The sequence below is a fragment of the Argiope bruennichi genome, chromosome X1, assembly GCF_947563725.1.
Source record: "Argiope bruennichi chromosome X1, qqArgBrue1.1, whole genome shotgun sequence".
NCBI lineage: Eukaryota > Metazoa > Arthropoda > Arachnida > Araneae > Araneidae > Argiope > Argiope bruennichi.
The window spans coordinates 117,926,589-117,950,666 of NC_079162.1; the positions used below are offsets into that span (position 1 = coordinate 117,926,589).

General features: G+C 27.4%; 1 protein-coding gene across 3 annotated transcripts in view; it reads left to right on the forward strand.

Annotated features, from left to right (window-relative positions):
• Positions 1–23,439, forward strand: part of LOC129958675 (5-aminolevulinate synthase, non-specific, mitochondrial-like) — a 61,140-nt gene extending 37,701 nt beyond the window's left edge. For 2 of the 3 annotated variants that reach the window (XM_056071315.1, XM_056071313.1), the window contains exons 2-12: positions 596–671; positions 9,378–9,545; positions 11,550–11,666; positions 13,435–13,642; positions 13,759–13,943; positions 15,792–15,971; positions 19,243–19,407; positions 20,690–20,829; positions 22,253–22,381; positions 22,736–22,960; positions 23,266–23,439. In XM_056071315.1, coding sequence (XP_055927290.1) covers positions 638–671; positions 9,378–9,545; positions 11,550–11,666; positions 13,435–13,642; positions 13,759–13,943; positions 15,792–15,971; positions 19,243–19,407; positions 20,690–20,829; positions 22,253–22,381; positions 22,736–22,960; positions 23,266–23,370 — 1,656 coding nt within the window. In that variant the 5' untranslated portion in view covers positions 596–637 and the 3' untranslated portion in view covers positions 23,371–23,439. Of the gene's footprint in view, positions 1–595; positions 672–7,941; positions 8,122–9,377; positions 9,546–11,549; positions 11,667–13,434; positions 13,643–13,758; positions 13,944–15,791; positions 15,972–19,242; positions 19,408–20,689; positions 20,830–22,252; positions 22,382–22,735; positions 22,961–23,265 lie in introns of those variants that run through there. The other variant, XM_056071316.1, reaches the window with a different exon arrangement.
• Positions 23,440–24,078: the final 639 nt, after the last annotated feature.

A 24,078-nucleotide genomic window follows, 5' to 3' on the forward strand; every position in this document is an offset into this window, starting at 1 on the left:
ATTTCAAAATGCCACGAATAATTCTTTAAAACAATTAATCAGATGCTTCAATTGAATTCTTTTTTCTAATTAACGTTTATGATAATTTGAAAAAATCCTTTTAAAATTAAGTTATTTTGCTCTTTGTCTATAAATTGAATTCTGATAAAATAACAAGGAAAATATAATCAATAGAAGTAGTCGAATAGTCGTAGAACAATTTTAGTGATGTCTGTTTAGCTTGAATTTATTTATTATTTCACGTAAATTATTTCTTATCTTTAGTAATTCCATTTTATTTCTATGTTTTATTTCTGAAATATGTCTTAAAAATTGCATTTTGAATACTTCTAATTAGTGTTGTTAAGGAAAGGGGAAAAAACGGTTCATTCATCAAATAATTCATTTAATCAATTTTTTTTCTTGAGAATAAAATTAGTAATATCACAGTGCTATGAAGCTACTTCTTTCCTTTCTTCGTGGATTTTTCTTCTCTTTTTTTAATTCTATTTTTAGCGTAAAAAAGTTTCAAATATGGCATTAAAATTGTTTTTTAAAATTTAGTCGGTATCTTTTGCAATTAGTGATTTTTATTGAATTTTAATGTTTTTTCCAGATTATATATTCAAGAAATCTTTCAACTAATCAAGTCGAACCAATGGCACAGTTTCTTAGTTCTATAATGAGCTCAGGTGAGTGATTCGTGATCATTTAAATACAATATTGAAATTTCTTTTTTAACCCTTGAAAACTATTTGTTCTCTAACTTCATTCTCAGGTTAGAAAATATATTTTTTTCTCATCACAGTTTAGTTTAGTTTAGTTACATTAACATCCCGCTGAAAAACAACACTAGGGCTATTTTTGGGACGGACCTCGTAATTTCGAACCGCGGTCAGATCACGAGGACGGCACTTGAGCTGACACCCCCTCTCCACACCACATCAGCAGGAGGACGTTTGGCGTGACGGATTTAACGTGCAACAGACCCCCTTACACGACGGTTCTTCGGTGGAATCGGGTCTTGAACTTGAAACTCTACGGCTCACAAGCTGAGACCTTACCACCAGGCCACCGCGGCCTTTTCTCATCGCAGCAGAAGAAACAGAGGAAAGGAACTTAAATTTTTAAAAAATCACCTCTTTAAACCCTTAGAAGTCTGATTTTCCAAATTAAATTTTTAAAAAATACCAATGTGTTCATTGCAGTAGTCAAATAAAGGAAAATAATAATAAGAAGAAAAAATTACAATACATATTTTAGTATATTTTAGCCTGAAGTATAAAAATTGATACTCACAAAAATAGGAAGATTTTCTTTAAACAAAATATGCCTTTGCTAAAAATAATTAAATTATAGTAAAAATAAGACACTCACCTACTTCAAAAACATTTTTATTGTTCGGAAAAATGAAATACATCAAAGATTTATACCGCTAAACTTTTTCTAAAAATATATTACTCTTTCAATATGGCGGGGAAACAAAATGTCACATTATTTGAGCAATTTTGACAGCTGACTTTTATTTTGTTTTAACTTTTGCTCAAAAGAATATTAGACAATGGTAACATACATACAGCCAAATATTTAAAACAAATCAATTGCAAGTATACAATTCGATTTAAAAGTCCGGTATCAAATTTGAAACTTAGAGCATTTAAAAGTTAAGGAAATATTAGAAATTTGTGTTCTGAAATATTAAAATAGTTTTATTTCTAAAAAACTGCTATGCCACACTGACTGATATATAGGCTATTCTTAAAAAGACGAATCATCATTTTAAGTGATGCGTTTTTAAATTTGATGTAGTACTCTGTCTTTCACAATAACAGCATGTTTTGAGATGGGTTACTGTTGGTTAAACTTTACAATATTTTAAAGAATATTCATAATTTGCTAAATTGAATTCCTCAGATTTTCAACTACATTTACAAAGTCATGTAGATCCATTTTAAAGTGAGTGAACTGAATTTCACAGCAAATGAAATATTTCGTTATTTTGGTAATAATGCTTCATTTAAACGAATGCATTATTTATCACGTTTCTGCCCTGATACCACTGCTGCTGAATTCGCTAAGCTTACAAAGTGCAATGTTTCAGATACCATAACGAAAGCTGTTATTTCAGCTGCCAATTCTCACTCGAAACAAACGCCCCGGTCGAATGTAAATTCGACGGAAGTGCTCATTGTTTTGACATCTCAAAGAAGCCCGACTGGATACGTCCGATGGAGCAGGGCGCACGTGTCGTTTCTTGGAAGAATGATCACGCAACAGAGCTGAACGAGAGGGAAAAAAATGGCTAAATAGTGTGTTGACTACCGAATGGCAAAACAAGCTGGCATCTATGGGTTACGTGATAAAATCCATATTTCAGATTTTTTAACAATTACCATTTGAGCATTAAAAATAGATATATATTTGTAGTTATCACTGGAATGCATTTTTGCTCTTAGCATTAAACCCCGGTAGATTAATTAAGAATTAAGATTTATTTAGGTTTGGAAAGGTTTTTCTAAAGATGACAAATTAATTATGTCAAAGGTATCCCAAATATAGGGGACAGAAACGACATGAGTTGGTTTAAAAACGCTGATAAAACTACATATTTATTACAGCAGGGAATAAATATAAAATAAAAGTATAACGATATTGGCTGTTCATGATGGTTGATATATAGCGTGCACGTATATATAACGACGTCAAACGTCCCATTACTTGAAAACGGTACTTTGGGCAAAGACTTGCTATATTTTCTCATATGCCAACATTTTTTTTTTTTTTTTTTTGACTTTCACATTTCCCTCTTATAACATTATTTTGTTTTATCAACTTTGTTTTTCGCGCTTTGATAAATTAAGTGAAGAGTTATATTCTTATAACGAGATTGGGGTCGCGGTGGGCTAGTAGTAAAGTCTCGACCTCGGATCCGGAAGGTTTTTAAGTTCAAGACCCGATTCCACCGAAGAACACTCGTGTAAGCAGGTCTAGTGCAAGCTAAATCCCACTGAATCAAACGTCCTCCCGCTGGTGTGGTGTGGAAGCTTGGAGAGGGGAGTGCCAGCTCAGATGTTGTCCTCCTCATCTGACAGCGGTTCAAAACTACTTTAAAACGGGATGTTAATATAACTAAATTAAACTTATTACGAGATTAACATGAGCTCGAAATACATTCAGCACTGCAAAGTTAAGTAACTGTCACTGGTCTTGTGTAAAGTGTGCAGAGCAAATGAGTATTGGTCATCGGCTCAAGACTAGCCATATTTCAACAACTTAATAGAGTAAATGGTAAATGCTTTATATCTTAGATGATATTATTATTATTATTTCATTTTTACATAATTTTCCATTTTTAAGGCAGAAAATTCATCCGTTTCATTGCGGCGCCCTTTATATGTCAACGAGCAGGAGTGCTCTAACTTCGTTTTCTTATATGCTTAGAAATTGCGGCTCATTTTGCGTTGAACTTCGTAGCATAGTAGAGATAATTGAATGTACGGTCAGAACCTTTTTCCGTTAGCTGGTATAAAAAGTCAGAAATATTTTTTTTTAAATCTCAAATGGAGTAATTTCATAAAGAAATAAAGACAGTGTTATCATACTGAAGTAATTCTTGAATATTCATCGAAAGTTCAATTATATTATAAATGTCATTACTTGGAGTTTACTCCATTTACTTGGAGTATTTCTATCCATTTCGAGCTTTTGCGATTTTGTTTTAACTTCAATATTTTTGAATTAAAGGAAAAAATTAAGAATATTACAAAACTGTACGAATTTAAAAAAAAATATATTCTTAGAATAGAACTATTACTATATGAGCTAGCATATTTATCATTATAGTAGCATACTAAACATATAAATTATATGCAAATCGAAATATTCATACTTAGAAATCTACAATATTAATAGATGGTAATTTTCTTCATGGTGAAAATGTATGACTATTTAGAATATGACTGTAAACTTAAAGAAAGACACCAGTTTGATATTTAGTTTTCACAGAGCGTTACAGCACCATCATGATCACGTTCGATTTTCTCATAAGGTTTAGATGTTCTATGCCTTTTTAAAAAACTACTATGAATATTATAAATAATGATAATTAAAAGCTGGAAAATAATAAGTATAAAAATCTTTTTTAAGAAATGCGTTTATCATTGTATTAAAAAGAAAAAAAAAAATGTTTTTAAAAAAATCTGAGGCTCAAAACAAAAATCGTAAAAGTGCAAGAAAATAATAGCCTATGGAAACGATGAACATCATAAGATATTAAAAAAATCCTAAATATTCATAACATAAAATCGTAAAAAATTTATAAATATGATTACAATTCCAGTGTATTTCTGTACGCGTCTCACTCTATTGCGAGTTTTATTTCGATCACCATATTTTTCATGAAAGCATTATCTTTCCTTTTTAATATGTTGTCAAAAGCAGTTCTTCAAAAACGTTTATTTTTATTCACATACACACGAACAGAAAGATAGTTAATCCGTTGACGGATTTTATCCAACGGAAGATTTTTTCACATTCTACCGAAAAAACTTGATGCTAAATTTCATCAGCCTGGCTCATTGCGATGTTTAGCTGTCGTGTTAACCCGCAAATGAATGAGTAGGCATCAAAAAATCATGTTGTCGGATTTCGTGTAAAATTTGATAAATATCTCCAACTGTGGTATGGGTCAAATAGACAAATAGACAAATCAAATTTGACATGACAAAATAGACAAAATAGGCAAAATTGAAAATAGACAAAATAAACAAATCAAATTCGGTATGGAGCAAAGACTCCATATCAAATTTGATTTGTCTATTTTGTTGCATTTTTAAATTATCGTATTCTCAATGAGACACAATAACGTATTTTCAGAGAGGTGGAAAGGAACTCATGACGACCTAAAACATGGAGATTTATCAAAATTATTCCGGTCGAACTTTTTGACAATTACAATACTTTCTTATAGTATACTTCATATACGAAAAAATTAATTAAATAAATATATATAATATATATATTTGGTCTTAGTGAAAAACGAAAGATTTGTCTTATTTCAAAATTTTGACGAGTGCGTTGAGTCATATCATATAATTCATTTGAAACTGTATTACATTTTAAAGATGCTACTATTCTGTAACATGCTATTTTAATGCAATCGTATTTCGAAAGCAAAATTCGTTGAAACATTAAGATCAGATTAATTATATTTAATGATATATTCTTTTTAACGCTTCTTTTACACAAATCTCGAATATTTTTTCTTTTCTAAACTCCTTTGTCATTTTTGATATTCTGGAAAGAGAGAAACTAAAGAAGGTTAACTGTTCGAAAAGAAACCAAGATCTTATTTTAGATTTATTTTCTGTTGTTAAATTTTATTTATTTTATATGCTCTCCTTTTGACATTTTCCATGAGAAAGTATTGTTCACCATAAAAAAATATTAAAAATTTATTGATGTGCATTGCTTTTTTCCCAAGGTGAATTTAAAATGAATTACTATTTTTATATTTTAAACTTTGGAAACACGTTCGCTTTTAATTGATAGTTTAAGTGATGCAGAAAAATTAATTTGTATTTTGTGATTATAGGAATGGAAATTCAAATGAATTAAATAACTAAAATGTTAACATTTTTTTTTTCATTATGTATTTTTTGGCACGAAGTTATAAAAAGAATACTTCCTTTCGTTTTATTCATTATTTTTTTTTATTATTTTAACATTAAAATATAAATTCTAATCCAAAACCTGTGGTATTTACTGATTTATTTTAAATGTTTTAAATTAATTTAATTTACTTTTACTAAACTCTAGGCAACAGAAATTTTTAAATGTATTGATCAATTGCAAGGAGAAAAAATAGCATTCTTGGTATGAATAATCCCAAGTCTCCAAAACTATTTGTTGCATTCGTTTATGAATTACAAAAAAATCCAATCTGTAATAAGATAAATGCATTAATCAGATGATGACTGAGAAAAAAATACCCTGAGAAATATACTTATTTAATCGAAGTAAATACTTGAATCTATTTTAAATTTTTTCTTTAGATTTTCCTATTTGAATAAAGAATATTAAATGCAAGAAATATATAAATAAAAAGAATTTTCACAAAGTTCGAACCGAAATAAAATATTTTACTATTGACAATTTTTTACGATTTCAGTAAAAAGTTGACTGAGAATAGAAACACGAAATCTTTTAATTTGAAAAAAGAATTTTAGAATTTAAGAATTAGCTTGAATTAGCTAGAATTTTAGAATTATCTATACCAATTAAATTTTTCTTGCCAGCATAGTATTGCTTTAATCATTCTTTAATTTTTATTCATTCCCATGTTTTTCAGTACATTGTTATGAACTGAGCCATTCACATTCCTTCAAGTTCAAATAGCAAATATTTCTATTTTAACTACTTTATTCTTTTGTATTCTTCTATTTCTTACTATTCGTATTTGTATTTTCTATTTCTTTGATTTGTTTTGTATTTCTATTTCTACCTTGGCAGCCTAACCAATACGACTTTTCTATGTAGTCAATTATTAGAATTTCTTAGTATTTAAAAACAAAATGATGGTATTTAAATTTCCTGTAGCAGATTTTTGACGCAAAAATTGAGAATCTAAAAATAATCTGTTTACAGATCATTTTTTTAAAAATTACAAGAAAGAAAAACATAAATATTTTTAAAAAGCCCCTATTCATATCTAAAATTATCACAGTTCAGTTAATTATTATGAAATATTACTTTTCGCTGAAAACTGTTAAGCAACATAATGTATAATGAAACAGAATTTATTTTCTAAAAAAGTGCCACGCTTTTTAAAATTAAACCATTAAAAAAATAATTGGTTTCCTGCAAGCCCGTTCAGATCATTTAGAAAAAATAAAAAATCAAGTAGTGGTAGTTCATCAGAAAGAGTTAAAATTCAGAAACAAGCCTTAATGGATATTTCTCAGCAAATTAAATTGCAAAGCAGACTCATTTACCTTTTATTGGCCTAAAAGATTACAGGCAGTGTCAAATGTTAATAAAAAGTGTTAAATAAAACAGTAAAAAAAATAAAGAAAATTAAATAATTACGAGTAATGAGCCGAAATAATCCTTTCGCAACAATATTAAATTACAATAAGACTGATCAAATAAATATAAGAAAATTAATTGAAAAGAGAGGAAAGAAAGAGTAAGATAACTAATTTGCAAAGTTCCAGAATCATCTTTATCTTATTCAATCCTATTTAATATTTAATTATTAACATAACACATTTTTCTGATTCAAAAAATGTTCATCATCAGAGTTTCTCTTCGATTAACATAATGAAGGTTTCAACAAGCTTTTTCTTCTTCTACAGCAACTTTTTAAAAATTTCTTATCTCTTTTATTTATAAATTCACTTTACACTAGAATTAAGCTCTAGAAAAATGATTTTATAAACTGAATGAAAGATTTAAAGCAATCGGTTCCAGAAATTTAAATGCAGCTGTCTAGACAGAGTAGAACGTTGGCATGCTTAACAGAATCGGGTGGAATAACGATGGTTTCCTAAAAAAATTTTGCGGCTATGACAATGTTATTTAATATAATGATATTATGAAAGAATTCTCTCGTTATGAATGTTATTAGATATTCTGTTCAATTGCTCTGGCATAACCACGGCAAACCATTCTAACGTGATTATTTGTATCAATACAAACGTTTTTAATTTTCGATATTTATCACTTTCTTTAATATTCAGTTAAAAGATTTTTTATACATTTGTTATCTTTTGCCGTCTGATCCGTTTTCAGTTATTTGACGTAGAAACGTAGTCATTTCTGTGCTTTTATAAAAGTTTAAGCAGAAATATTTAAGAAGGTAAAGGTAAAAAAAGAAAAAAAAAAGTCACTTGTTCATCGGTAATAGGATGGCAACATACTTTAGTTTCGTTATCTGGGCTTATTTATCGCAATCCCTTTGCAAATGCCCGTTTTGGAAAACATTGTCACATGACGCTGCGGAAGTGACCGGTAGACGCACTTTCAAGATCACCCGGGACGGTCTTTAGTCTTGAACTTATGCAACTAGTCAACAAATTTATTTCTTAATTCCTTTTAGATTTATATTTATCATGGCTAATTCTTCAGTGTTTGCTACTGCAGGTAAATTTTTTATATGCAGCATTGTTTAAATCAGTTTATTAAGACAGTAAACATTCTTTATCTGAATATGATAAATTCATTTTTTTTTTTTAAAGTGAAGAATTTAAAGATTATGAATTTTGTTTCATTGAATTTTTAACTAAAGTATTTTTTGTATACGAAAATGTGCCCTTAAATGATAATTAAGTAAAAATTATGAAACCAAATTGTAAATGATGTGTAACATATGTTTATAAAATTTACTATTATTGATTCCTCCATTTTCTTTTCAAGTATAAAATTTTACCTAAAATCTTTGTTTATGTTTGTTTCATTTTAAAAAAGTCTTTCGAAACATATTTTGTGTTTAGTTAAGTGCTGTTGGCTTTTGTCTCAATGGTTTTTGATTTAAAATGGAGATTTTTGAATGACCCCAAGCAAATTTCAAAAAAAATATTCTATTTATTATTAACTAAATATTGTTCTTAGAAAGAGGTAGAAAAGAAATAATATGTTTGATTCTATTTAAAATTGTATAAAGTACTCTATATTCACTTGTTATCTTTTGATGGATTGCATTTTCATGAAAAATTATAGTGTTTATATTTTATGGCGAAATATTACTATTCTTTAAAACATTGTAACATGTTTGAATTGCTGGTAGTTTATGATATGATATCAATTTCATATCTCATAGTTATATGATTAGGATTTGTTATAGAATTATTTTATGTGTAATATATTTTAAATTATAAATAATGAGTATAATTTCTTCTGATTTGCAAAACTTTTAATTTTATATTTCTAAAACTCCAAAAATATGATTTATACTGAGCATGAAAAGACATTTTTTTGTCAAAGAAAATTTTTATTACTTTACTGCCACATTATGTTCTTAATGATTTCAGATTATGTATTGATTTGTATTATTTTTGTATTTGGTATGTATTTCATTTTTTTGCTTATGAATATATCAATTAACTTGAGATTTTATAAGACACTTCTTTATATTAGATTACCATGGTTCTTTTGTTTCTTTAATCGTCTTGGTTTTCATAATTCAGAGTAATGTAAAAAAAGAATCGTCTATTCTTTTCATTTCTAAAGGAAAAATTCTTCTAAAATTTCTAAAGGAAAAGAAAGGAGATATTTCATAGTTTTTAATTGAGTTTGATTTATTATGAATTCTTATTAAAACATTTATATATTATATAAAAATATCTCTGCAGACTCTGAGAATGAAGAAAGTGTCAGAGAAATTATTATTTTTGTTATAGGTGGAGTTCGTCAAATTGCAAATTTGTCTGCCCGCCATTGTCCTTTTGTATCCAGTTTAAACCCAAAATTTCTGAAGAACTATGGAGCGTCTATGATGAAACTGTATTCTGATCAGTGTCCATTCATGAGGCACTATGCATCATCAATTAAAAATTCTGAAAATGTTGGTAGGTAAATTTAATATATGAATATTTTATGTAGTGTTTCATAAGATATGTATGAAAATCAGCAACCATCCTGATTAACCATTTCAACTTTAAAAATTGAATTCATTTGAATATGTAAATTTTGCATAGTAAAGTCATGTTAGGAGTGAAAGGATTAAAAAAGAAAGAAAAAAAATTTATAGACTTGTTGTAAATTTCAATACTTTTACTGACCATGTCTGTTGTTCTTGTGATAGTTTTATTTGGATTTCTGCCAAAACTGCTGTTATTAGATTAACCAGAAATATTTATACAATTATCTTAAGTTTGCTTGAAACATGTGTTATTTTTGTTAATATTTAATTTTTTGTATTTGTTACATATGTGTTTCTTCTACCTTTCTTTGTAATTTTTAAACTGAATTGATTTATTGCAGCTTGATCATCTAGAAGAGCATTGTAATTTCCTTTTTAAAAAAAATCTTTCTTTGTTGCACATTTTTCTTAAAAGTACTAATTTTCATTTCATGACTGCATTTTATTATTTAGGAATTTAATTCTTTATATTGTTGTTTTTAATGCATTTTTTATTTCAGGATTTGCTGTCTTTTTCAAACTATGCATTGCACACCTTAATGAAATTTCCTTTTTTCTTGACAACTTTCTATCCCTAGAAATTGGATAAATTCTTTTACAGTGTCTATAGATTTCATGCTGTATAATCTAAATATATATACAGAAAATTGACTGCACCAGTTTAGGAATTTTTCTTTTTATTGCTGTAGAGCCAGTTATTAATTGATAACCAGTTGATAATTATTAAATGATAACCATTAATAATTGCTTTCTTAATTGATCATTCTCATCTTCTACTTTTCTGTTATAAAACTCAGTATGTCTTTTTAAATATACCATCATGATATGGGACATAACTCTAATTTATTCCCCTATTTGGTTTTCTATTGATGTTTTGCTGACTTGATTGAAAACTTAATGAAATAAGGCTCTGTTTGATTAGTGTTATAAATCATGCTTGTAGTTTCCAGAATACATTAATTAATGTTTTAAGATTAGAAGATTTCAAATTGGTTTTAAAAAGAAAATTTAGTGACATATATGCATATGAAGTAAATTTTATTAATATTGCGGAATACATAATAAGAAATCTATTTGAATTTTAAAAAAAATTATTGAAGTTTTTTTAACAATTCATTAATAAATTGGTCCGTATTTAGTTTTCAATTTATACATTAAGTTTCAAATGTATAAAGTTTTATTATCACATTGTTTTATGTTATCCTTTTGCTTTGCCTTTTAGTATGAGGGGGAAATTACATCTGCTCTAATCGTGCAGTTGAGAACATATTTTCAACTGTTCTAATTGATCTTTATAAGTCACCTTATTACTTTTTATATTTAAAATTATTTATACTTCTTCAAGTTCAGACTATATTATTTTGTCAAAAAAAAAAAAAAAAAAAAAGTGTTTCATCATATTTAAAAACCAGCATCTTTTTGTATTAAAAATTTTTTTTGGGAATCTTCAAAATCCTTTTTTAATGTTATATTTTTTTCTTGACAAGTATTTGAAAATTAAATTCCTTTCCTTTTCTAGGAAACATTTTTCCAAAAAACATCAACTGAGTAATTTACTGGTTCTTTGCTTGTGTAATAATAAAATTTAATTTGACTATTGGAACTATTCAGGTAATTAATATATATGTGAAGAATCTTATTATTGATACTGCAATTGAATTTTAGAAATATTCCGTTATAGCAGAGTTAAGTATTAAAAATATAATTTTATAAAATTTTATGTGTAAATATTAAATTTCAGAGGGATCAGTCACATTACAGCTTAAATGGTTGAACTCCTTGATTGTTCATTTAGAGGTCATGCCCATTTGCTTTAACTTATAAATTGAAATACAAAATTAAATTGAGTAATGGCACTATTAATTTTATGCATCTATATTTATTTATTTAAATCTTATTTCAATAAGATATATGAGCTATTTATCTTTAGAAAAAGTCCCCGAGATGAAGTGTCCTTTTCTCCAGCAAGTAAAGCCATCTGTTAAAGTTGCAAGCACAGAAATACAAGAAGATGTTATTGACCTTACTGCAAATAAAAAATCAACTGGTAAGAAACATGATTTTAAAATTTTCTCTAGTTTGCAAATGGCCACAATTTTTTTCAGGAATTACATATTAATTTTATTGTAAATTAATACCTCATGAAATTTGCATTTAAAATTGTCATGTTTTCAAATTGCCAAATTTCTACTTTAAAGTTTATGTGCTTTTCTGTTTACTATATAAGGTATCAACTCATCACATGAATTACCTTATAAGAATGATTACTATTGATATTTAAATTTTTAATTTATACAGAAACTGATAATTTGCATGGAATGTACTAACTACCTCTTTCAAAAAATGTAGTTTGAAATCTAAATTAATTTTCATTTTATGCTTTCAGTATAACTAATTGAAGAGGGTTTTATAATTTTAAACATTCTATGGGTTTCTTCCAAATAATTTTCAATATAAAATAAATTCAATCCAAATAAATTTCACTGAATAATATTTCTATAGGGCTGGTATATGAATGAAAAAAAATAATACATCCATTACTTTCTTTAACTATATATTAAAATTTAGCACTTAGTATAAAACTAATCAACACAGTTACACCAAATTATATCAAATTGTGCAGATGTAATCCATTCATTCGATGCTTTATTTTGAGGAAATTAAGTGTTCATATTTTGAGAACTTGTTGAATTTTTGATTTTGAAGTTTAGACATCAGTTGGTCAAGTTTGTCAGCCATTTTGAGGGAGAAAATTATTGCAATGAAATCTTAAATTACTTATATTTTTCATTAAAAAGCATACTGATTGTGATAAATTTGATTGGTAGTTTGGACTATCTCATTATTGATATTAATTTTTTTATCAACAATCAAATATAAATAAAAGATACTAGCTAGATAATGTGCCTTTTTAATAAAAACATTTATTAACCCTTTGCACTCCTATGGCTTTTCTCAGGCACCATTCAAGACAGTGCATCATTTTGAGGTTTTTCATTTATTTAAAATTTTGATTGTCAGTAATACCTACAAGGTGGTAAAAAGATGTAAATTATTTTTTTTGGAAGAATTCCATTTAAAATAATTATATATATTTATTTTTCGAAACAATAAACAAGTCTTTTTATTAGGTGAGTAATTATACATAAAATTACTTTTCGGAGTGCAAATGGTTAATACTAAAAAAGAGAATTTTATTTTCTTTCCAATCCAGTGATAAATTCTTTGGAATTTATAAACTTATTTTGATAATATAATTTGTTCCTTTGGAAGTTTTAGATTGTTTACATTTTGTTTGATTACTTATTATAGTTACTTAACTTAATAATATATATTATCAGGAACTGGATTTTAATTACTTTGATCATAATAATATAAAATCTGTAATGCTAAACTGAACAACCTTTTTATAAAACAAAATAATGATTTTAAAAAACTTATTTGAATATTATTTATCCTCAATAATCCTGAAAATATTCTGAACAAAATTTACTCTGAAAGTTTTGTATATTACAAATAATAAAATTGATTGCAATAAAATAATTTACAATGACACTATGTAATGTGGATGTTCTGGTTGAATTATTGACTGAAATGTGACCTTTTTGTGCCCCCTTTTTAATTTTTTGTCATTTTTCTCTGGTTTCACATCATTATTTCTGGTAAATGCAATTGGTATTTCTCCATAGATTTTTTTCCCTTAAAAAATACGATTTATAATTTAGGATTTTTTCTAATTCTAATGTAGTAAACCCTTTTAATTATATGCATTTATATGTATAATCTTAAAATTTTTGTTTCGTTTTTTTCCCAAGGGCAATTCCAATATGAAGATTTCTTTTTGGGAGAAATAGCTAAAAAGAAAAGGGATTTTTCATACAGGATATTTAAAAAAGTAAACCGAAAGGCTGATAATTTTCCTTGTGCAAATGAATATAGTGAAGGTGAAAAGAAAGTTCTCATTTGGTGTTCAAATGACTATTTAGGTATGAGTAGCCATCCATCTGTTCGAAAAGCTGTCATGTAAGTTTAATATTTTGTTTTTCAAATATATGTATGTTTTTCTTTTTCTTTTTTTTTTTTTAGTTTGCAATGAATTATGTTATTTAGCTATACAGATTTAAAATTAATCCTTACAGAGAAGCTGTTGAAGAGTATGGTGCTGGTGCTGGTGGAACTAGAAATATTTCTGGAAATTCAACATGCCATGAAGAATTGGAGAAAGAATTGGCATCACTTCATCATAAAGGAGCAGCCCTACTTTTTACTTCCTGCTATGTAGCCAATGATTCGACCCTCTATACTTTGGGAAAACATTTACCTGGTAATAAGTTAATTGAAATAATTTTCTTAATTTCAGGAGAGAAAGCTTTGTTTTATAGCTGAAAACATGGTGAAAATTATAATAATTTAGTTTATGTTACATAGATTTTAAAATAAATAATTGATTAAAATATAAACCTATGTATATATTTATAATATATAGAATTAAATTCCATTTTGTTTGTGTCTGTGTGATTGTTTTATTTTATAGTATTAGTAATATTGAGGTGGCATATTTTATTATTGAACATTGTTAATGCTATGAGATTGATATTCTATTTGTTATTACATGCCTCAGTATATACAAAAATTATCTTCGCATAGTAAATATAAAAATATACATCATTTTTAGTCTTTTAAAGATATTTTATGTGTTTTTTTTTAATTTTATTTTTAATATTTGTATATCTTATGACTGTTGCATAGTTTTGGTTGTAAGTAAAATTTGTAAGATACATTTTAAGTTTCTTGTATCATTTTGCTTACTTTAAAAATATTTTGAACTTTTTGTCTTACTCTTATTTTTTGGAAGATTACATCAGTTACTTTTTATTTCAATAAAAGTGTGTGTTTCTAATATGTTAAAGGTAACAGGCATAATTTATTGGAACTCAAAAAGATGACAAAACATTTTAGACCAAAGAATGCTTTTGATTATTATGTACGAAAACTTCCAAAATATTGAAACTATTGGATCCAAACTAGTCTTTATGCCAAAGAAAAATAATGTTACATCTGTGCCTCTTCTGACTTAAAACCTACAATTTTGATCATAATCTTTCATAGTCATTTTTTCCTAGGAAGAGAATTGTGTTAGTAGTATGTTTATTTTAAGGAAAACAAATTTTAATATTGCAAACAGAAGTTGAAGTTGAATTGTTGTTTGATGTTTATAATAGAATTAATGTCTTTTATTTCAATTCGTTCTCTTTTTTTTAAATTGCAACTAAGCAATTTACTTATTCAAAAGCTCCTATTACTTCTGCATTTTAATGGTGTTCATAAATGGAAAATACTATATTAAAACTTTATCCTACCTCCTTAATTTTTCAAAAGAACTTTAGATATTTGCGAAATGTTTCTAGCAATTTTAGAAGCATTTAAATACATCATTCTAATAGTTATGCCTATAAGATTGATGCTAAGTTACCAGAAATTACTTAAAATCTGTTAAAGAAAATTCTGCAGTAATCAGATAGCTATTTTCCATGATTCAAAAATTTCAAATACAATCTCAGAATTTACTTTTTCTCATTTTAAATCTAAGTTAAGAATACACTAGTTTTCATCCTGTTACGTAGGGGAAAATTTGACTTTTGTGACTGATCATTTATTTTACAGAAACAGGAAAACAAGAATTCTTATGGAAAAGCCTCCTTACCTAATATATTTATATACCTCCTTACCTCCTCTTATACCTAATATATTTTAAAAGCAAATATAGAAAGGTTGTCTCTGTATTAGATAATAGAAATGGTATTAGATTGTACAGTTGAACGTTTTGTTATAAATATTTCTAAATGTATTAGATAGCTGTAAAATGTGTACAATTTTTAAGTTCATATTTCTTGCATTGTTGTTGAATTTGCAACTAAACAAATCAATTGCAATATTTTCTAGCATGAAATTTGTGTACAGTATTTTTCTTCCAACTGGTCTTTCATTTCTTAAACTTTGCAGATGAAAAAAGATGCATAAACATTGCTCTTGATTTAGAAATGTACACATTTTCTCCTTTCCAGTACAAGGTGTATGAAGTAGAATCAGTTTGGAAATAAATTTCGAAATTATTGTTTAATTAAACGAAAGTGAACAAAAATATAGGAAATATTTTATTTGCATTTTGCAGGTTGCCATATTTTTTCTGATTCTGGAAATCATGCTAGCATGATTCAAGGAATAAGAAATTCAAATTGTCCTAAACACATTTTCAAGCACAATGATCCTCGTGACTTAGAGGAAAAATTGAAAGCTGTTGATCGTGGAATTCCCAAAATTGTTGCATTTGAAACTGTGCATTCAATGACTGGTGAGTATAAGTGCATTATTACAAGCATCGTTATATTTTCTCTCTTTTAAGAGTTGGTATCAGAAATTGATGATAAATTATGTTAGTTGTAAATGTATTTGTCTTTTCAAATAAGTTATTTTGTTTCAGTGTTGACTTCCTCTACATTATATCAATTATAATTATTCCAAACGAGAATTTCCCTTCTATAATTAATGAATTTTTTTCGTAACTCAATATTTTCGGAAATTTTTTTCTTTTATTCTAAAACTTTTTTTATTATGGTTCTTGCTTTACCGGCTCACAATAGCATTATACCAATTTTAACCATATTTTTATTCTTTTAAAATATGAGGTTTGGGAAATATAATGATATTTAAAATTATAAGTCCATGCAATCAAAAATCAAGTTTTCTTATGTAAAGCCTAAATTGAAACCTTCAGAATGAACAATTGATTACATTCTTGTATAAACTTAGAAGTAGCTTATAAAAATTGTGGTATGCTTTTTCTTAAGCAGCCATGTAGCTTAAACCTATTAGTTGACTTCATTTTTTTTTTCCAAACTCAACACTGCTAAGTTTTTGTCCTTATTCAAAAATGAACATATCCGAAAAATAAATTAATCTGTTAGGATTTAATTGAGTAATAGGTGAAGTTACTTTTTGTTAATCTATTCCAGAAAAAAAACCCATAAAAAAACAAAGAGCTGGAAACAGGAAAAAAAATTTGCAACTCGATTGTAATAAAATATATAAGCTGAAGAAAAAATTTGATGGTCATTTGACAACGTCGAAATGAAATACATACTTTCATATCTTAACCTAAAAAATAATATATATTTATACACTAGCTGTTTGCTGGGATCGTAACCTTGTAGTTTATTTCCAAACTAATAGAGAAGGGCATATGATTCCAATTTGGAAAATGCTTTAAATGATGTAAAGAATTATGAGATATGTTGTTTGAATTACTAACTATACTACTGAAAACATTTCGAAATCTAAATTTTACTTAGTTTTTCTGTTCTAGTTGACATATTTAATAGAATATTTTTTGCTCACTACCATCTTAAGTATTCTTCTGCAACCAAAACCGATCTTTTTATGAAACTTTGAATACCACTCTTTTAAATATCTTATTGACTGCCTCAAGAAAAATCATCCATTCAATAGACTCCTCCAAATAGATGTCTTTGACTGGTCTAAGATAATGCAGTTCAGAGCTTCATATCTTGGTCAGTCTTTGATCGTTTATGGGTGCTTTTTGTTTAAAATGTTAGTATGCCAAGAAAATTTTACTAAATATGAATAAAAGAATCACAGAACTATCTAAAAATTTAGATTTGGTCATTTTTTCAACAGTGCATTTTATTTACTGAAACAATCAAATATATAATTATGTACTTCATTTAAAGCATGTTTCCAAATTGAACTGTGTGATTGTCTCTAAAAGTTTAGAAATTAGTTATTGGACCATGATTAAAATGGACTATAAAAAAGTTTAAAAAAACAGCAAAGCAACTGGGCATGACTGCATCACAGCTGAGCTGTTGAAATGTCATGGACCAGTACTTCTAAAGTTAATCTATAATCTTATTACTGATATCTGGAATGATGAAATACTGCCTTCTGATTGGAACACAAGCGTTATATGTCCAATATATAAAAAAGGTGATACAATGGATTGTTCTAATTATAGTGGCATCAATTTGTTATGTACCACTAAAAATTTTTGTCTAACATCTTATAGAAAAGATTTACACAGTATATAGACCCTCAAATTGGAAGTTATCAATGTGGTTTTCGTAAAGGAAAATCTACTAAACATCAGATTTTTGCACTTAGGCAAATTCTGGAAAAGACCAGAGAATTTGGTATTACTGCACATCACCTTTTTATAGACTTCAAAGAAGCTTTTGATAGTATTAATAGAAATCGCTTGTATGAAGCTCTGGCTGAATTTTAAACACCATCTAAACTAATTAGACTCGTAATTGCAAGTATGTCCAATACCACTTGCAGGGTCAAATTCTTAGGATCTTTATAGGGTGAAATTAGTGTCAATAATGGAGTCTTGCAGGGAGAGTCTTTATCCTGTCTTCTTTTTAACGTTGCTTTAGAGAAAGTCATAAGCGATTCAGGAATTAACATTCAGAGACAATATATTCCCAAAATGAACACAAATTTTGGCCTATGCAGGCGATATTGACATCATTTCAAGAACTGTTTCCACATTAAAAGATGCTTTTCTTTCTTTAGAGCATGTAGTTAATAGCATGGGACATCATAAACAGCGAAAAGGCCAAATATATGCCTGTACTAAGTAATGGAACCTCCGATGAATCCCATCTAGAAATTGGTTCTCACAAATTTCAGGTTGTCCAAAGTTTTATTTAACTTGGTTCTATAGTTATTGATGACAACAGCATAGTTAAGGAGGTTCAATGTCATCTAATAAATGCAAATAAAGCCTTTTATGGACTAAAACGATTTTTTAATTCCTCACTGCTATCAAGAAATGCAAAATTTTTACTATATAAAACATTAATTAGACCAATACTTACCTATGGCTCAGAGACCTGGACCCTGACCAAAGCTGGAGAAAATAAAATAGCTATTTTCGACAAAAAAATTTTGTGAACCATTCTTGGTGGGACAGAAATCAATATTGTTTAGAGAAGAAGATATAACTTTGAGCTATATAAAATCTATAGAGAGCCAGATATTATAAAGTTCATAAAAATAAATTGGATGAACTGGGTGGCTCTTATATTTAGAATGGATGATGATTCCATATTTAAAAAAAAATTCTTTTACATAAACCTCTAACAAGTAGGAAAAGGAGTAGACCCAAATGAGATGATGGAATCAGGGAAGACATACTTCCTGGCTATCCAGGAAAGGAACTGGTGCACAAGTGTCCAAAATAGAATGCGGTGGAATAGAATCCAGAGGAGGGCACTGCCCCCCCCCCCTGGGCTGTCTAGCCAAATATGATGATGATTAGAATGAACACCTTATATATAAACATTCACTTAATGACTAAAGGGCTAAATTATACATTCAGAATGATTTGTTATTGGAAAAGATATTGTAACAAATTATATTCAAAAAGAGTTTTTGAAAAATTTATTAAGAATCAGAAAAATTCTAAATATTTTTGTCAGTCGCTTCTGATTTTTTTTAAATTTTTATTTTTAAAACTTCTGAATAATTACAGATTTAAATGCAGTTTTTACACTATTATTGAATTATTTTCATATGAATTTCATAGTAATTTTATATTATAGGCGCTGTTTGTCCTTTAGAGGAACTGTGTGATGTTGCTCATAAATATGGTGCACTTACATTTGTTGATGAGGTGCATGCTGTTGGCTTGTATGGGAGAAATGGAGCGGGTATTGGAGAAAGAGATGGTGTGCTTCAAAAAATGGATATTATATCTGGAACTCTTGGTAAAAAATATATTTGTGTTAGAAAAGAATTTGCTGATATTTAAATGAGTTTTTATTTTTGTTTAATCAATATTCTATGAAAGCTAAGCAATAAAATGACTTATTTTCTAAAAAAATCTATTTACACTGTTAAATGAGTATCCATAAGGAAATGCTTTATTCATACTAGTGTCTATTAAATAAGCATTCAGATTATTGTAATTATGTGAAAGGATCGGAATAGCCTTATTAAAGTATAATTATGATTATATTTTTATTAGTAATGAAGACTATTTGTTTTCATGGCCTTTTTTTAATGTGCAGTTATTCATTGGAAAATTATAAATTTTTTTAATATAGTTCAATAAAAAGTGTAATAATATTGAAGGTATTTTTCTCTCAAATCTTGCCTCATAGGTGGTTGATATTTAAATGGAGTATTATTAAACATCAAGATGAATTGTTGATCCAGAGATGTTTTAAAGATTTTCCTATTCAGCTTTTTTTTAGCCAGTTTAATTTTCCCCTCTCAACCAGTTCAAAGTGCTGTGTAAGATTTTGCAGTTTATTAGCATTCTATTTTTTCCTGGTCTTGGGCTACTAATGTGCCTTTTCCCATTTGCTGTTCTAATCGATTTCCTGTGTGTCATTTCTTGAGCCTTGTTTTTTCAGAATGATAAGAATCTAACAAATATATCATTTGCACTCTTAATGTTTTGTACTTCATATTCATCAAATGGCTATTTAAATATTATTTTATCATACCTCTTAATCACTTATCATGAGAATTCCAATTTTTTAAAAATGCATCACAGGGGATAGAGCATGAGTAATTTTAGTTAGAATGTTCTTATTGCATGCCGTTGGAACAACTTACTATATCGAATTGCCAGAAGAATAGTTAACACTTTGAATTTTCCTAATTATTGCTTATCAAAGATTTGAAACAGTTTTTGTGCTTTTTCAACCACATTAAGCTTAATTTAAAGACATTAAGCTGAGAGTATGAATAAACATGCAAGAATTAAAGCATTACGAGCGAAAGTATATTTGTTTCAGAAAATAATGCTTGTACCCCATGTTGACTCTCCTTCCATCTAATAATGAAAGAATGAATTCCTCTAATGAGTGTGAAGAAACAACATACCGATTACACAGTATGCTTATTTCAGAAAATAACCCTTAATTTGTAACAAACTAAAATTTTATATAAGTTGCAAGTATGTTTTTTTTTTATTTATTTCACAGATCTTTCTTGCTTGCTTTAAAAAATTAATAGCATGAAATATTTTTGTAATTTCAGGAAAAGCGTTTGGTAACATTGGTGGTTACATAGCATCTACAGATGTGATTGTTGATATGATCAGAAGTTATGCAGCCGGCTTTATATTTACGACTTCATTACCACCTACAGTATTAAAAGGATCTCTTGCGTCTATCAAGGTGATATTTTAATGCATTGAGGCATTTATTTTTAATAAGCTAAACTGTCATACACTCCATTTAAATTTCTGATTAAGGTGTAAACCGAATTTTTTATTATTAAGTGTTGAAAGATTTGTGTGTACTATAAAAAATGTATATTACTGTAATTACATAAGAAATGTTAAAAGGGTAAAAGTTATATTAACATTTTTATTGCACTGATGGGAAGGAACTGGTTTTTATTGAATGCTGGTATTAGAGATAAGTGTTCTGTTTCACTTCTAGTTAAGTATGAATTAACCATCAAGTACTTATTAAATTTGAATGATGCAGTACATACAGCTTTATACATTTTAGTGTAAAATTCTTTCATCGAAATGTGGGTTTTATCTTTCATCATTCTTTAAATGACAAATTAATACCAGTGTAATTAGAGTATGATTTACTAGAAAACTAGTATGAACTATTGTAATTCATAGAACACAAGTTGATTTCGGATGAAATTAACTTGGTGTTGTTGTATATTATCAACGACTTTTGTTTATTTTATCAGATGATTGTTGTACCGTTTTATTCACCATGATATAAATGTGCTAAGCCATTTCAGTAATTTTTTGACACTCATTATTATGCAGATACATCATGAAGATTTATATTATTGCATTTATATATCTTTTTGAATCGAATGTGATGGGAGAGGGTTAGAGATATGCTTGTATTTCATAAATGTTCTATCTTCTCGAGATATATCACTCTTGCTCTATCGTCAGAATTTCTTATTTCATAATTGTTCTGCTTTTTTGTAGTTAAATAAGTTGCAAGCAGTGGTCCTAATAGACTTTTTTTAAGTTTCTTCCCAGCTATAAATAAGAGATTTTAGTTCATTTTACAAAAAGTAGCATTTGTAGAAATTTGGAGGTAATATGTACAAAACAAATAACGCCTTAATATTTATCATAATTTACTTTTAAACAATTTCAATTTCTTTCTCTGTAAGTAAATTTTAAATGTTGACAAAGAATGAATTAATTAAAAAATCATCTGGTCGAAAATATTCTGCCTGTATTTTCCAAAGTACTTCATATGCATTGAAATCTGCTTTCCTTGACAATCTTATGATGTACGAATAGATCAATAGTTTTTACTGAATGCAAAATGACAGTCGTTTCCTTAACAATTAAAATTTTGCCTTTTTAATCATATTTTTAGATAATTTCTTCTGCAATACTGTAGTTTATAACATCTGTTAAAATTTACAGTTTTATCTAGGATTTTTTTGTTACTATAATGTGAAATTAAAGTTTATGAATCCTGTTTATATAATGCTTTTTTTTATTAAATTAAATATGTTTGTATTATTATTAGTATCTTTCCTCTCAGAAACTTTCATGCAACATTTACTTTTCTATCTGTGTCTGATTTCCTTATTTGATGTTATTAGATTTTAAAAAGTGATGAAGGCAGGCAACTAAGGGAGAAACATCAGCATAATGTAAAATATCTGAGAAACGCTCTAAAAAATGCTGGCATTCCTGTAGTTCATTGCCCTAGCCATATAATTCCTGTCCATGTAAGTTATTTCAGTATTTTACATTTCATTGAATGTTTATTCACTCGATGTGTTATGTGCATATATAAAGGATTGATTGCACTCGTATATTTCTAGTATAGGTTAAAATTACTTACTTACAGAAATTTCGAGATTTTTTAAGTATTTTGATATTTCTAAGTAGTTTTCTAAATCTGCTAAAACTGTTTAAAAATATGTTTTTATATAATGACTCTAGTGCTATTTATTAATTGCTGTCATATGTATTGTTTAATGTACTATTATCAACTAATCAATATAAATTACATAATCTTAATAAGAGCAAACAGAGCAACTCATTAATTCTAAAATTTCTAAAATTTGAAAATATTTCAGGTTGGAAATCCTTATTTAAATACTCAGGTATCTAATGAATTGCTTACAAAATATGGGCACTATGTACAAGCAATAAATTATCCGACTGTTCCGGTTGGACAAGAAAAGTTAAGGATAGCTCCAACTCCCTCTCATTCCAAACTATTAATGGACAAATTTGTGTCTGATCTTGTAGATTCATGGAAGTCTGTAGGACTACCTTTGTGTGAAAACTTCTGTAATGAGGTAAACAGATTGTAGGATTGTTTTTTGTTATTTTTTTAAAAAGAGTATTTACAGTTTAATACATGTATACCTAAACTACGATGGAAAAAAAATCTATATCTCCAAAGCTATTGTGAAGTTGATATTATTTGCATGTAATTTATTTGTTAAGAAGGAAAGTAACGATTTTTAATTTCTGAAATTTTTTACTTTTAACTTTTATTATTTGTTAAAATATTTGCTCATCTATATTATGAGCATAACCATAGTCATATTTTTTGAAATTTTGATTTTTCTGTTTCATTGATATATTTTTTCGTTTATAGGAATGTGAATTTTGCAAAAAGCCCTTATTGTTTGAGCGCTATGAATCTAGAATTCTTCCACCTTGTGGAGGTCTTGGAGGTTGTCCTCAGATTTCTGTTCACTGAAAAATTGGAACCATGCAAGTGCAAGCATTAGATGAAAGTGTTAATATATAAATAAATAATTTTATAGTATTCATATTTGTTTTAATATGAGTTTGTATTTACTACTTTATTGTCACAGGGGCAAAATTGCTTGTCCAAAAACATTTGAGATTTTTTAAATTATTATTTCTGAAATTTAACGTAGAATTTCAATAAATTATGCATAAATTGTAAGTGTGTATAAAAATATGTGATAAAAGTACAAAAACATGTATGAGGGCATTCCTTAAATAGCATTCCAAGAACTATTTTTGTGAACCATGATTAAATTGTGCTGAAATTTTCATATCTTATTTGCCCATTCATTTTACGAGTGGAAAATTTGTATGAACTATCTCAAATTATTTATACAAGCTATGAAATCTATTATGTTTATCATTTCTTCGAGAAGAATATGCATTGTTTATACTTGACACATTTCATTGCTTTTGTGTAATGAGATTATTTCCCTTTCATCATTCTAGTTTTGTAAATATTTAATACCAAATAATATCTATTTTAAGTGGAAATAAAATTTGTTTAACCCTGAATTACTACTCAATAACTAATAGAAAAGATAATTATAAATTTTCTGTCGTGATTATTATAGCATATGAATTTTCCTGCAAGTTTAAAACATTAACGATTTTAACAATTTTCTTGAAAGTTTCCTTTGTTTTAAATCTGTAA